The sequence below is a fragment of the Nilaparvata lugens genome, chromosome X (genome assembly GCF_014356525.2).
Source record: "Nilaparvata lugens isolate BPH chromosome X, ASM1435652v1, whole genome shotgun sequence".
In the NCBI taxonomy this organism is placed as follows: domain Eukaryota; kingdom Metazoa; phylum Arthropoda; class Insecta; order Hemiptera; family Delphacidae; genus Nilaparvata; species Nilaparvata lugens.
Genome location: NC_052518.1, coordinates 49675739 through 49690655, shown reverse-complemented (window position 1 = coordinate 49690655; position 14917 = coordinate 49675739). Strand labels below are relative to the sequence as shown.

General features: G+C 34.0%; 2 protein-coding genes across 6 annotated transcripts in view; both read right to left on the bottom strand.

Moving 5' to 3' along the window:
- LOC111054814 (extended synaptotagmin-2-A) overlaps nucleotides 1-14917 on the bottom strand; it is a 114306-nt gene that overhangs the window by 23217 nt on the left and 76172 nt on the right. The window lies entirely within an intron of this gene.
- LOC111054813 lies at nucleotides 8900-11761 on the bottom strand. The gene is made up of 2 exons (XM_022341913.2): nucleotides 10276-11761; nucleotides 8900-9403 (listed from the first exon to the last, which is right to left on the bottom strand). The coding sequence occupies exons 1-2, from the start codon at nucleotides 10621-10623 to the stop codon at nucleotides 9305-9307; spliced, it is 447 nt and encodes a 148-aa protein (XP_022197605.2). The 5' UTR covers nucleotides 10624-11761; the 3' UTR covers nucleotides 8900-9304.

The window sequence follows — 14917 nt, the reverse complement described above, 5'->3', positions numbered from 1 at the left end:
ATTTTGTTAAATTTTTCAAGTAGAGTTGTCTCAAAGTCAAAACGTTAAATTCGTGAAATAATAGATTAGTTGAATAAAGTCTATGTTTATTTAATATTGTTTTAATAATATATTTTTGGATGATGAATAAATTATTTACATGAGTGTCAAAAGCTCCACCCCAGATTACTATCCCATATTCCAAAATGGATTGCACCAATGCAAAATACACGGTTTTTAAATCTTTCAGTTCTAATATTTTATTTTTTTGGTAAAATTTATATGAAATATATTTAAGTTTTTTTGTTATAAAAGCAGTATGGGGCTGCCACTTCAAGCATTCATCAATAATTATTCCTAAATACTTTAAATTACATACATTTACAATACTTGGACAACTGCAGAGGTCCTTGTTTGTGCACTCTAAGTGGAGTTTTATTTTTAAGTTTCTATCAGGCTTTCCAGCTGCATTTGCTGAAAATGAAGTATATTTAGTTTTCTGTACATTCAAGCTCAATGTATTTAGTTCAAGCCATTTTTGAATTTTAGACATTTCACCTTCAGCAACCCTGAAAGCATCTTCCCAGTTTTTTGTGAAAAAATTATAGCTGTGTCATCGGCAAAAGACACCAGTTTACCACAGTCTAGTTTCAGTTTTAAAAGATCATTTACATAAAGCAGAAATAGTATTGGAGATAGCACGGTACCTTGAGGCAAACCAAAAGATGTTAGGGTTACAGAACTTTCTTGAGAATTTAAAGATAGAATTTGGGATCTGTTTTGCAGGTAACTTTTTATTAGATCAAGAGGGATTCCTCTTATACCCATTTTATCTAGTTTAATAAATAAATTATCATGTGGAACCGTGTTGAATGCTTTCGATAAATCTAAGAAGACTGCTAAAGGTTTTTCATTTTTATTAAGATTATTTGTGACAATGTTTATAAAATAAGCTAGTGCATCTTGCGTGTTTTTATTTTTTTGAAAACTAAATTGATTTTTTTGGATAATGTTATACTTATCAATATAACTCAATAAACTCATTTTTATGCATTTTTCTGCGATTTTTGCTATGTTACTCAAAAGACTAATGGGTCTATAGTTGTTGGGGTTGCTTTTGTCTCCACCTTTAAATAACGGTTTTAAATTTGCAATTTTAAAATGATTTGGAAATGTTGCTGTGATGAAGATCTTATTTATAATATGAGATAGAGGTGTTGAAATGTATTCGGCTATGTGTTTTAAAGTCATGTTATTCATGCCATCAAGACCAGGACTAGAACTACTTTTTAAATTTTTAATTATTTTTTCTATATCAGATGAGCAAACTGGATTAATGAACCAAGAATTTTGAAAATGGTGATCGTATTTTTCAAACTGCAATTCAATTTTTTCATTAGTTATTTTGATATTCTGAGCATGTTTCATTCCGACAGAGGCAAAATGGTCATTTAATGTGTTTGCATCAATGGTAATCTTATCTCTGCCTGTGGTTTTTTCATTAATAATCTCATTTATACACTTCCAAAGATTCTTGGGGTTATTATTGTGTTTATTAATTTGATTTTTATAATAATGTGTTTTAGCAGTTGTAATTACTTTATTCAATATTACCCTGAAATTTTTCAAATCTTGTTTTAATCTTATATTGAAAGGCTCTTTCTTAATTTTTTTATACATTTTATCTTTGGTATTGATCGATTTTATCAATCCGGGAACTATCCAAGGTTTTAGGGGTCTATTTTTATGAGTAACCGTTTTTACCTGAGTTGATTTCGCAATATGTTTATTAGGCGTATTTATGAAATATACAACAATATCATCAACATCATCAACAACATCCTCCATGATAGCACTCCACTTTTCCTCAGCCATAGCCTGCCTTAAAATGTCATAATTTATTTTCTTAATGTTTACTGGGGCAATCATGTCACCAACAAAACAGTCTACATACCCCAAGTGGAGAGAAACCGAGAAGTAATCCGTAATATGAGTCTTCAATATATTGCCCATTTTACATTTTAATTTCTTATCATTGTTTCTCAGAAAAATATGATCAAGACAGGAGACGGAAGTCTCTGTTACTCTCGTATTTCCATTTATGTAAGATTTAAACCCGTTTCCACTAAAAATATCAACATACTCAATAATAAGCTGATTACTTAAACTCATATTCAAGTTGATATCGCCTGCAAAACAGACGTCAATATCTTTTGGAATTGATGTTATATAATTTTCTAAACTAGATAAAAATCTCGGCAAACTAGGAGATCTATAGATACCAATAAATTTAAGAGTTTTACCACTAATCGTTTTGATATCAAGAGATATTGAATTGCATTCATCAATCTCACAGTTCAATGTAGAAGAGTTGAAAGAATCTTTTACATATATACACAAACTATCGCACTTATTCAGTTAAGAACTTTTATTAACTACTCTGTAACCTGGTATGTTAAAAGTAAAAGGAGTGTTTTCATTTATCCATGTCTCTGTAAGGATAATTATGTCATAAGAAGTTTTACAGTTTTGAAGAAGACACAGGAATTCATTGAAATTTTTGCTCAAACTACATACATTCATTACATAAATATTTAAAAAAATTATCACTAAAGGGTAAATAATTAAAATAATCATCTATTTCTTTTGTTAAATTATTTTCACTATCATATAAATTAAAGATTTCTTCTATATCAGCCATTTGTAAATACTAAAACAAATCAAAAGAAAGTCCTTTCCTCCTGTTGAATGTCTGGTGGGCCAGTCCTATCCACTCTCAGAAGTCAAGTTGACATTTAACAATTTCGCATTCAGGTTTTCCAGATCAGCCATACTGGAAATTTGAATTATTCTGGTCTCTTCACTCTCTCTGACGAATACTTTTCCATTCCGGATCCATGTGAATATGAATTTATGATTCTTTGCAAACAACTTTGCTTGAAAAAGAATTTATTTATAATAAGGTGAGAGATTTTCATTGATATACACAGGCCCATCTTGTAAGTTTTTGTTCACATTTACAGTTCTCAATTGCGTCTGCACATTTCCAGCGTTTCCCCCACCATCTCCCTCATTCAATTTAGCTTTATCAATCAGTTCTTTAAGACATTTTCTATAACTTGAAAGCAAATTATTTTTTATGTCACGACGTGTGAATCTTACTATTATCGGCTGAATTTTGCCCTTGGTGGTAGGAAGTCTGTGTGCAACATCAATGTCTTCTTCTCTAATATTCATCTTCAGATACTTTGCAACATCTTTAACAATCAAGTTAATATCTTCCTCTCTCATAACTGGGATGCCGTGAAAGTAGAGGGACTTTGGGATAACTGACGGGTTTTTTTGCTCCAAAACCCCCTCCCCCCTCTCCCCCCTCGTCCATCCCACCTCCCCTTCCAACCGCCTGAAGGGTGGGGGGTGTTCTAAAAATAGATTTCCACTTCCCCTTGCCCAGTGGAGGTGAGGGGGTTGAAAAGAGAGAGATATATCTTTCTCTCTCTCTCTTTCTCTCTCCCCTTCCCCCTCCCCAGGTGAGGGAAAAAAATTTCCCTTTTAGGAGGAAAAATTCCCTCTCTATACTGACAGATTAAAGTGAATCCATATTTCTACATCTAATGCTATACTGACAAATTAAAGTGAATGCTAGATGAGGGAAAAAAATCTCTTTGAGAGGGAAAAATTCCCTTGGTGACAGATTAAAGTGAATCCATATTTCTACATCTAATGCTATACTGACAAATTAAAGTGAATGCTAGATGAGGGAAAAAAATCTCTTTGAGAGGGAAAAATTCCCTTGGTGACAGATTAAAGTGAATCCATATTTCTACATCTAATGCTATACTGACAAATTAAAGTGAATTGAGAAATTCTCCCTCTCTCTCACATCTAATGCTATACTAGTGAATCTCTACAATGATCTAAGTTCTTTTACATTTTTTATCTGCAATATCGTACAAGCATTTCCAAAGTTCATTGGAATTTTTAACAACAGATAATGCTGAATCATTTGTACAATCATAATGTAGATGGCCGCTGTCTAGAATATTGAGCAGTTCGAAAATCTCAGATAAAATTGAAAAGTGTACATTTTCTGTTTTTGTTAACGGTAAATCAACATCTTGACATCCTGTTGAAAATTTAATATTCTTCGCAATTGAATCAAATTCGTTAAATGAAATTGACATCAAGAGATGAGTTAATTTTTTGAATTTTGAAAAACCATAACACTGCATGTTAACGGCTTCCCAGATGTTTGACATGTGTCGAATGAGGGGAATAGAGAAAGATATATCTCTCTTTCTAAATTGATGAGATGCACGTGTTATAGGGGCTCGAGATATATCTCTCTTTCTAAATTGATGAGATGCACATGTTATAGGGGCTCGTGTCTGTATAAAAAAGATCACGCCACACGTGTTGTCAGGCCTAGCTCTAAGCAGCAACTAAACTAAAAATCGTGAATGGGATATTGGAATGAAAAATCATTTGAAGGCAGAAAACGTTTATTTACACATTTCAGCACAACTATTCATAATTTCATCTTCAATTTTAATTAGCTTATCTATACACAAATTATGAGGACGATAATAACATAGATAGTCTCTTATGTCATTTAAATTAACCGTGCTTAGAAAAATGTCTTTCAATTGTTTCGCCAAACTATAATTTTCAGGAGTTGATTTCCTAATTGCACTTTCACACTCATCGTACCAATCAATACAGTTTTTTAACCTCACTTCCAATTTGATGTCAGCAGCCAACCACTTTCTCGGATCCATGTTGTTGAGTAGTAAACTAAGTGTAGGCAGGAATTATTATAGAGTAATTAAGTGGTCTTTCTTCATTAATTGTCGACAGACAACATGTACGCGCTTTATGCAGTCTCAATGCATGTAAGCAATAAACACATTGTAGATCCTTTCCGTTGTAGAAGAATCCATAACGAGCAAAGTTTCTTTTCTGTGAATTCGTGTACATCGGAGCCATTTTCATACTTTGCATTCGATTGTTTTCGCACAAGAAATTATTTGTTTGATACATATTTTTAAACAACAAAGAATTATAATGTTGCGTAGAGAATAAAGCACAGCGAGAATGTGGTCTATTTTTATGAATGTTACACACAGCATAACACCATGAACTAGTGAAAAAGCTGAAATCAGGTTTTGGAAAATCCTCTGGTATAAATTGAACGTTGCTATGCAATCTTCTTAAAAACTTTGCTTTCTCAATTCCTTTTGTGAAAATTTTCTCATAACCTGCAAGGTAATCACGTATTAATGAGTCACTGTATTCTAAATCTCCATCTTCCCATTTTATTTTATGATAGTGACATTCTAACCGTGTTACATCGTTATACAATTTTGCACTCAATTCTGTCTTTGCAAATGGTGATTTGAAATGGAACACAATATAATTATTAAACTGATCAATTATGGCAAGTTCTTTCACAATAATTTGATTACAATCTTGTTTAAACCAGTGAAGATCAACTGTAGCAATTTTCATAGACGCCTGCTTGTCCACTTCTTTATCTTCAGCGGGCTCGTTGAATCCTTCGTCTTTCTCCCTCCCCTCCTCATCCTCTTCTCGTTTCTCCTCCTCCACCTGCAGCGGCTTCGGTGTACTGCACCTTGCTTCATAATAGAAACTATCAGAATCAAGATCGCACTGAATACCAATAGAGCGAGTTTGTGGCTTGTCCAAAATATCAGAACACAAAGAATAGGACATGTTGTCTGTTTAAAGGTGAAACTGATAATGAACTAAATTGAGCAGAATGCACACCTTATATAGGCGGTGCGCTCTATCAATAAAATTACTGAACTTCTTTCACTATGCTCGTCAGAGGTGTGTACTCCATCACACGATCGCTAGTTAAAACGCAATACGCGGAAGTATTTGCAGGTACTGCACTATTAAATTCCATTTCAATAGCGAACTCAGAACAGAAACTGACTTTAAAACGTTTTGTGAATCAACACCGCTGATTGTTGTAGATTGTTCACACCAACCAAGTCATTTGAAATCATTGACAGATGTTCGTATTGAAATGGAATTTAATAGTGCAGTACCTGCAAATACTTCCGCGTATTGCATTTTAATTAGCAATCGTGTGATGGAGTACACACCTCTGACGAGCATGGTGAAAGAAGTTCAGTAATTTTATTGATAGAGCACACCGCCTATATAAGGTGTGCATTCTGCTCAATTTAGTTCATTATCAGTTTCACCTTTGAACAGACAGGATCTACAATGTGTTTATTGCTTACATGCATTGAGACTGCATAAAGCGCGTACATGTTGTCTGTCGACAATTGATGAAGAAAGACCACTTAATTACTCTATAATAGTTCCTGCCTACACTTAGTTTACTACTCAACAACATGGATCCGAGAAAGTGGTTGGCTGCTGACATTTCGCCAATCAACTATAAAACCCAACTTTTCTAATATTCTCGCGCTTTTAGCTGACAAAGCACGTTTGTTTTTAGGTGTTGACGCTATCGCGTTCCTTTCTCTAATGACTTGATTGTGCATGCACGTATTCGAACGTGGGTTGGAAATAAGATAACCCATTACTTTTCACGTATGTGCAACCTAATTGTAATTGTATCTCCACGGAAATCAATAAACAATCCGTTCTGGTCCGTTACCTTTACATTAATAGTTTGAATTCGATGCGTATTCAAAGATACATAAATAATCGGTGATGGTACTTCGTTTATTAAATAGCCGATAGGAACCTTTGGTAAAAATTCGTAGATTATATGTTCTTGTTTTCCGTCAGAGTAACTGCCACATGCTAAATTACACTCAACTACAATACTGTCAACGCTTGTTATGTTAACCAAATGTTTGGAATAATGCCATTTATTTGGCTGCAAAACAACATTATCAAAACCAAGTATCTTAGCAATCGAATCAGAATGTGTTAAATCAATAGGCTTATCAGAATGAATTTCAATCTTCATAGTATTTGCGTTTGCACGTATAATAAGTTTATTCTTCTTCCCATCAATATTCAATTTATTCTTTAAAGATTTTATAATATCCTCAACTTCATATGCACCGGTATCCAACTCGATTAATCTATCGCCATATTTGAAGCTGGAATTTGTTCCTTTGTTAATGTTTGCAATACTATTGTAACTAGAAAAATTAATCAATCCAATTTCCCATTCACGATTTTTATCCAATTCTATAATTTCTTGTAAATGTTCATAGAGGTTACTCGTGTTAGATCTTAATATAATAACAACCATCTTGTGTGTTCAGCACAAACACTTAATTACAACTGATTTGCAAGAAACAATAATGTAAGATGACCACAAAAATCGCTATTTAATGGTTGCATATGCTCTACATTATAAAATATATTTACTCCATTTTCTTTTTTCCAATATTTGTCCAATTCGTATGGAGGTTGTAAATTTCCAATTGGATCAAAATACCAAACATTAGAGCCAACTTTCTTATATGCTACCCAATGTGTGCCATCCTCGCTTTCCCTTGCTAAATTCACAATGGCATTCTCGTTTTTTAGAATTTTTTTGGGTAATGCATCTAGCATATATATGCCTCTTAGCTGAATCTGTAATAATTTCGACCAATCAATCAAATCATAATTACTCAATTCTCCTTCAATATTCATACCTTCTTCTTTGTCTTCTTCCTACTCTTCTTTGTTGTTCTACGTTTCTTAACTTGTTTTTGAGGGAATAAACTCACTCCATACGATGATGGGGGTAGGGGTGGAATTAAAACTCTCCCTCCACTAGTTATTTGAGGAAAAGGCTTTAAAAAATAGCCTTTTCCTGCAATATGCTTTTTCAACTGAGCTATAGCTTTGCGTCTAATATCGTTACTATAACTTCTCCTCTCATTCTTCTTCTTCTTCTTCTTTCTCAAAGACCCACCAAACGCCGCTTTAGCTTTCATGACGTTTGTAACAAGATAGCTAAGTGCTTTCTCGGCAAGGGGTGTTTGAGGATTTTTGAAAATGTCCCATGCAGCGTTTGCAAGAGCTCTGTCAGCTACCGCTCGAGTTTTATTATCGCTATTTTGCGTATACGCTATATCATGTACCTTGCAAGCTCTATCTAATGAATTTATACCTTGATCACCTCTCTTTAACCTTTCATTAACCTTTGTTCCTGGCCCACAATACTCGTATCCTGGAATATGAATTTCCTCTCCCAGGTTATCAATTACCTTATTTAAAATAGTTGATGTCACATTACCTGCCAAACCTGACACACCTTTAAAAACTCTTGCCGCTGAACTCAAGATTCCTTTACCCCGTTTCCTGGAACTCTGCTTTCTCCTACATACCATTTTTCATTACCTTTCAACTCAATGGTTGAACATTAACTGAGGTTAATTAATCAATACACCAACTTGAATTGAGTTGAATTGGTTTAATTTTCAATCGAGTTGGAAATGAATTCACACCATGTATCAGATTGCTATGTGCTTATAACATTGCTTGAATGATAAGAATATTATTTCAAATAGCAAATAATCTGAAAGGTGAATGCGATTTGAAAAGGGGGGAAATGATGCTGGCATTGCGCGCCCACCCACATCTGCAGGAACACGTGCCAAAACAGATGTAGGAGGGAGCGAGCGAGAAGCCAGCGCCGCTTGGCTGTACGGCTGTGTGTGTGTGTGTGTGTGTGTGTGTGTGTGTGTGTGTGTGTGTATGTGTGTGTGTGTGTGTGTGTAGCGGTAAAGACTACTGAGCATGCTCACAACAAACTATAAAAGACCCAGTCACCTTATTTAAATATCATTCACAACAGAGCAGGTGAACCATTTCTTCTTCTGTGTGTTTCTACTATTCATTACAAACTTATCAACAACAACAACAACAGGTAAGAATTGAAAACAATTTTTATAGAAACAATATTACAATTTATTGAACACTACTTTCACACATACATAATAATAACATGTAAAGCATGTTAATGCTAGATGCTTAGCGACATAAGAATTGTTAAATGCTAATTTAGAATTTAACAATTTTTATGTCGGTCATAAAAGCATTAACATGCTTTACAAACAGAGATAAAGTTTTGCACTTTAATTTAAAATTTTCAATATCTTTTGTGCTCAAAATCCGGGTAAATCTTTCTGGAAGATAAACATCTGTTGTTCTTAGTCCGGGTACCCGGATTTTGAGCACAATTCGCCACCCGTGCTGGTTGGACGCCTCTCTCACGTCACATATTGGATATGGCAACCCCTCTTCCAGCTCGCGCAGAGGCGTCCATGGCTTCTCGGTGCGGCTATTTAATAATCTTAGAAAGCTCTCCGATTCCATCTCATTCTCTATCTCCACTTCCTCCTCCTCCTCCTCCCTTCGTCGCACCTCCTTCATCAGCGGCACCATGGATGAGTTCTTGTCCTCTTCCGGCACACTTCTGTTGAAAAAATATTTCATTAGTCTCTTATTTGTTTCAGATTTTTCATCATCAAATCATACAAGAGAGAGAGAGAGAGGGAGAACTTGATTGATAGATTATTGATCTCTACATCAGATTATTGTCATAATCTCAACTCGACATCATCGAATTGGCATTCTCTGCATAAAGTGAGTAATATCAGTTATTGAAATAACATTGTTGCATGATCAAATACTTTAAACAATAATTTCTAATCACTTCAAATAATATTTCCTTGCAATCAATTTCTAATCACTTCAAGGAAATATTGGCAACATTTATGCATGATCGATTACTTTAATCAATAATTCAATTTCTAATCACTTCAAACAATAATTCCATTTCTAATCACTTCAAATAATATTTCCTTTGCATTCTAATCACTTCAAGGAAATATTGCTAACATTGTTGCATGATCGGTTACTTTAAACAATAATTCAATTTCTAATCACTCCAAATAATATTGCTAACATTGTTGCATGATCGATTACTTTAAACAATAATTTCTAAGCAGTTCAAGGAAATATTGATAACATTTATGCATGATCGATTACTTTAAACAATAATTTCTAATCAGTTCAAATAATATTTCCTTAGCATTCTAATCACTTCAAGGAAATATTGCTAACATTGTTGGATGATCGAGTACTTTAAACAATAATGCCATTTCTAATCACTTCAAGGAAATATTCCATTTCTAATCAGTTCAAATAATATTTCCTTGCATTCTAATCATTTCAAATAATATTCGTATCAAATAATCAAAGACTTGTATGTGCACAGATTTTTTAACAATCAATCACGGAAAAAATCTGTGCATACACAAGTTAATAATATTTGTTGAAACTAACCTTTGATTGAGTGAGCACGCCCTTGTCCTCGAAAACTAGCCTCCTCTTCACCGGCTGCTTGCTGGGTTGAGTTGACAGCACCGCACGCCGCGGCGCCCAGGTAGCCAGTGTAGATTGTGGCAGAGGACTGTCCGGAATCACGATCTCCTCACCCCTCTCTCGTTGAACGAAGATTCCCTGTCTCTTCAGGGGTGAGGCGGAGGAGGAGGCGGGGGAGGCAGCGGAGGCGGCAGCTGTGGCAGCGGAGGTGGCAGCCGAGCTGCGAGCTTTCTGCTGCTGCTCCCAGTAGTTGAGGATGCACTGTGGTGGGCTGTCTGGTAAGATGTATGAAGATGATGGAGAACTCATCGTGAAGTATACTCGAATCTGTCTCTGATGTAAATGATAATTTTCCTCTCATTGCTTCTGTTTATATAGCATACGTTTCTCTCTCTGTTCCAGGCTCGTGCGAGCGAGAGCGAAGTGTGCTACAAGGCAAAAAAAATTCAAATTTCTCCTCAACAACACGTGCTCCCACATCGTTATCGGTTTGTAAGTATTCTCTCTCCTATAAGACACTCGATCATTTTTCGAATAGCATCCATGTGTTAGAAGACGGAAAAAAAATCTCGTCTAGAACTCTGCATGGGACAGTGAAAACACCTGCTAGAAGCTGAAATACCCCATGTCAACTCACTTAAACATATTAGCATTCTCGAATGATTTCTAATATTATTAAATATTTCACAACATTTCAAGATAGAGGCTCACTTTTTTGAATAGCATTCTCGAATGATTTCTAATATTATTAAATATTTCACAGCATTTCAACATAGAGGAATAGCATTCTCGATTGATTTCTAATATTATTAAATATTTCACACCATTTCAACATAGGGCTCACTCAAACATATTTTGAATAGCATTCTCGATTGATTTCAGTACAGTTATTAAATATTTCATTGTTTTCACAGCATTTTCTCACCTCTCAACTCGAGTTCCGAACCTCATATCCAGTTGAGCTCTCGTGAGGGAAACATACCTGAGCTGAGACAAGCATAGCCGAGGAGATAACTAAGCTGAGACAATACCTGAGCTGAGACAAGCACAGTCGAGGAGCTACCTGAACTGAGAGAAGCATAGGCGAGGAGATAGCTGTCATTTCGTGAAATCAACACATGTAAGTTCATTTTTACTTCAATTTTATCCTTCGAGGACAAAAATCCTCCCCTCCGAGGACAAAAACTGTCCTCCGAGGACAATTTTCCTCTTCTCCGAGGACAAAAATTGTCCTTTGTTCTCCTCCTTTGTCCTCCTCCTCCACTCATTTAGCAGTAATGACTAACTCTATACCTTCTGGTAACTCTCCTAATCTTTTACACCGTCCTACTTTTACTTTCCCTTTAATTTCCAGCATTGTGATGTTATTATACTGCTCCACTTCTTTTTGTGTGAAGGGAGTGTCTTCCAAGTTTTTCCATACATCTGACAGAAACTTAAGTGATTCTATTCTAGGAAATGTATGACCATTATAGCTTGTCATACCATTGACTGTAATTACACAAATTTTCTCTTCCCTTGGTAGACAAATAATTTCTTTTTTGTCAGTGTAAGGCATTACAAAATAACCCTCTTTCTTAAGGTCTTCTCTTGCATTGTATGCATTAATAGAAACATTTTTATGGCACCCCTTTACAAAGTAAACATTTTTCGAACCTTCCTTTTCTCCTAAAACACCTACATATGCAAATTTTCCTTTATTATTTACAGTAAATGCAGTCACATTGTACACTCCACTTAGATCAAAATTTCGCCAATGTGAATGGAAATATGGCTCAAGTTCCTCTCTCAAATTTTCTATTTCTTCCTCAAATTCTTCTAGCTGCTTATGCTGTACCATAAATGACTGTGTGGTTTCAAAAAACTCAGTTTTCCTCCGTTTTAGATCAATTTCATCCAAATCTAGCTTACACTTCTTGGCTGATAGGAGACAAGGGCTGTATCTCTTTAACAGGGTATGGGAGAAGCTTACAAGTCATGTTTGCTCGTTTTCTTAAGACTTGTGGTATCAAGTTAGCTGTTGCTACAAGACCCAACTCATCTAGCTCAACAACTTTGGATATGGTAGAGAAAACTGTGGTTGACTTGGAGAAATATGTCTCGCCACTCTTAATATAGCACTTTTGTGAGAAACTGATATTATTTTTGTTTGATGGATCCTCAAAAATCTCTACATAATTTATAGCTAGTAAATTGAAACTGAATGCAGAAATAACATAAGAAATTATTTTATTTCTATGTTGTGGCTCAGTGGGGATCTTTACTTGTACTCCAGTCAATTTCTTGGTATTGCTATTTCCCCAGTAAACATACTGTAGAAGATCATTATAGACCAAACAACAACTATTTTTTAAATTATCTGTCAGTTTTCTCCACATTTTAGCCGAGGACAGAGAATAAATTGGGACATTTTGGAAATAATTTCTACTATCATTCAAGAGTGACAAGCTATCTTGAATAGGGTCAAAGATTTTGCTATTGTCTCTATTTGTTAAACTATAGTTATAGATTGTAGCTTCCAAACGTGTAATACCATGCATTATAGCTGCATCAGAGGTAAAGGTTTCCTGTAATCTTGCATCTGCACAGGGAATAAAGCCTACAATATGGTTAGCTAACTGGTTATTTACAGCAGGGCTTGTGATTTGACATACAAACTTATTATAAATTTTTACTCTCACATTATTATTAACCCAAGCCAAGCAATCGATCCCAACAGTTTTATTGTTATCTACTATCACATTATAGTCTTCTTTATATTCTCCTTGGAACAGAAACCAAGCACTTGTAGAATCTTTCGAGACATATCACTTCCACTGTCCAATAGGTAAGCCAGCTTTGCTTTGACTCCATGTTTAGGTGTCACCATATTAGAGAATTTGCCTCTTAAATATAAGTTGAATGCTCCACATATATCCATATATATTAGAACGAAGCATCTCTTATCCATTGGCTCACAATCATGCAAAGCACAGATTTTCACAAGCATTATATTGTCACAAAAAGGTTCTGTGTAAATTTTATGAACAAGAATTAAAGAAATCAGAGTTAACTTTAGATGAAATGCAAGTTTATCTTGTAGAGAGAATATTAAAGAAAGTTGGAAAGCATTATCTCGTAAAGTGGCTCGGTTTTAGTGAACCGTCTTGGATAGATAAGAGTCAATTACTAACTAAGTAAATATTTTACAATTGATTATATACGCTGATCATTCCAACTTTCAGTTTAATATTTTTCAAGATGCGACCTGTCAGACAGTAACATTTGATTAATATATAAGCTCAGTATATATTATAAATAGGCATTTTAATGAATTACGTAAATATGATTCTGTTTCTTTAGAAAAAATGGCGAGAATACAAAGTTATCGTTGTGAACTAACTGAACTATTGGAGACGCATCAGCAATTATTGGGCCAGTTAGCAGAAAAAGGATGGACGAATATAAAATATCTAACATTTGTGAGAGACTATGAAAAATTAGGAGTTTGGCATAGTGATAACTATAATCATATTTCAGTTTGTGATTTATACAGTACATCATATGATGCTTACAGGGAAAAAGATTGCCCCGATTCATGGAGATGTGATTGTGCACATCTTAAAGAGTCTATCGATAAAATTAAAAAATGTATAACAGAAAAAAATAAACATTTAACAAAAGAACAATTAAATGAACTTATCTGGAATTTTTTATTTATTTGTTCAGATGAGAGTGGGGTAGAACAAGATTACATATTATGTTTAATTTCAGATTGGAGATGGATTCAATTTAATTTGATAAGAACTATTTTTCGAATAAAATCGATGAAAAATATAGATGTTGTTATTTCGAACTTATTGACAAAACAATATTAGAATTGAATAATTTCGGAAAAGAAGGACTAACGTTTGAGGAACATTTAACATTTATAAAACCTGGTAAAAGTGAAGAACAGAAGTCAGAACATATAAGCGTATGTTATATTATAAATAAGAATATAGTTGATAGACATCGAAGATGTGAATTGAAGGAAATTCCTGAATTTTGCTATTGTAATTCATTGGGTTGGTTGAATATTCAAATGTATTATTTCATTGATGATAGGTTAACAGATAAAAACATTGATAGTGTAAGATTTACATTTGAAATTATGGAAATGTGTGGCGAATCAGCAATGTTGTACAAACTATAACTTTAACTTTTTTACAGAAATTATGATGAACTTGTTAATTGAGGAGAGAATAAAACTATGAAATACTAAAAGCTTTGAATGTGAAAATTAATTGTAATAATAATAATAGTAATACTTGTAGAGGTTTAAGGAATAAATGTATTAGTTGTAAGTTACAAATAAATAAATGCAAAATTATTATAACTATTGACAAAAGTTTGAAAAATAAAGACGATATTGTACAAATTTTTGATTATTGCATACCATATTTAATGAATGTAAACTATATACTTGAATTATGTAAAGAATTATCAAAAATAAATGCTGTATAATGTTTCTCATTCTATGTTGATTTATTGAATTAAACCAAGCTACTCTAGTTGTAAAGCTATGTGTAAGTTAGAATAATATATGAAGCCAGTTTAGTCTGATTAAGTATGTACACATATA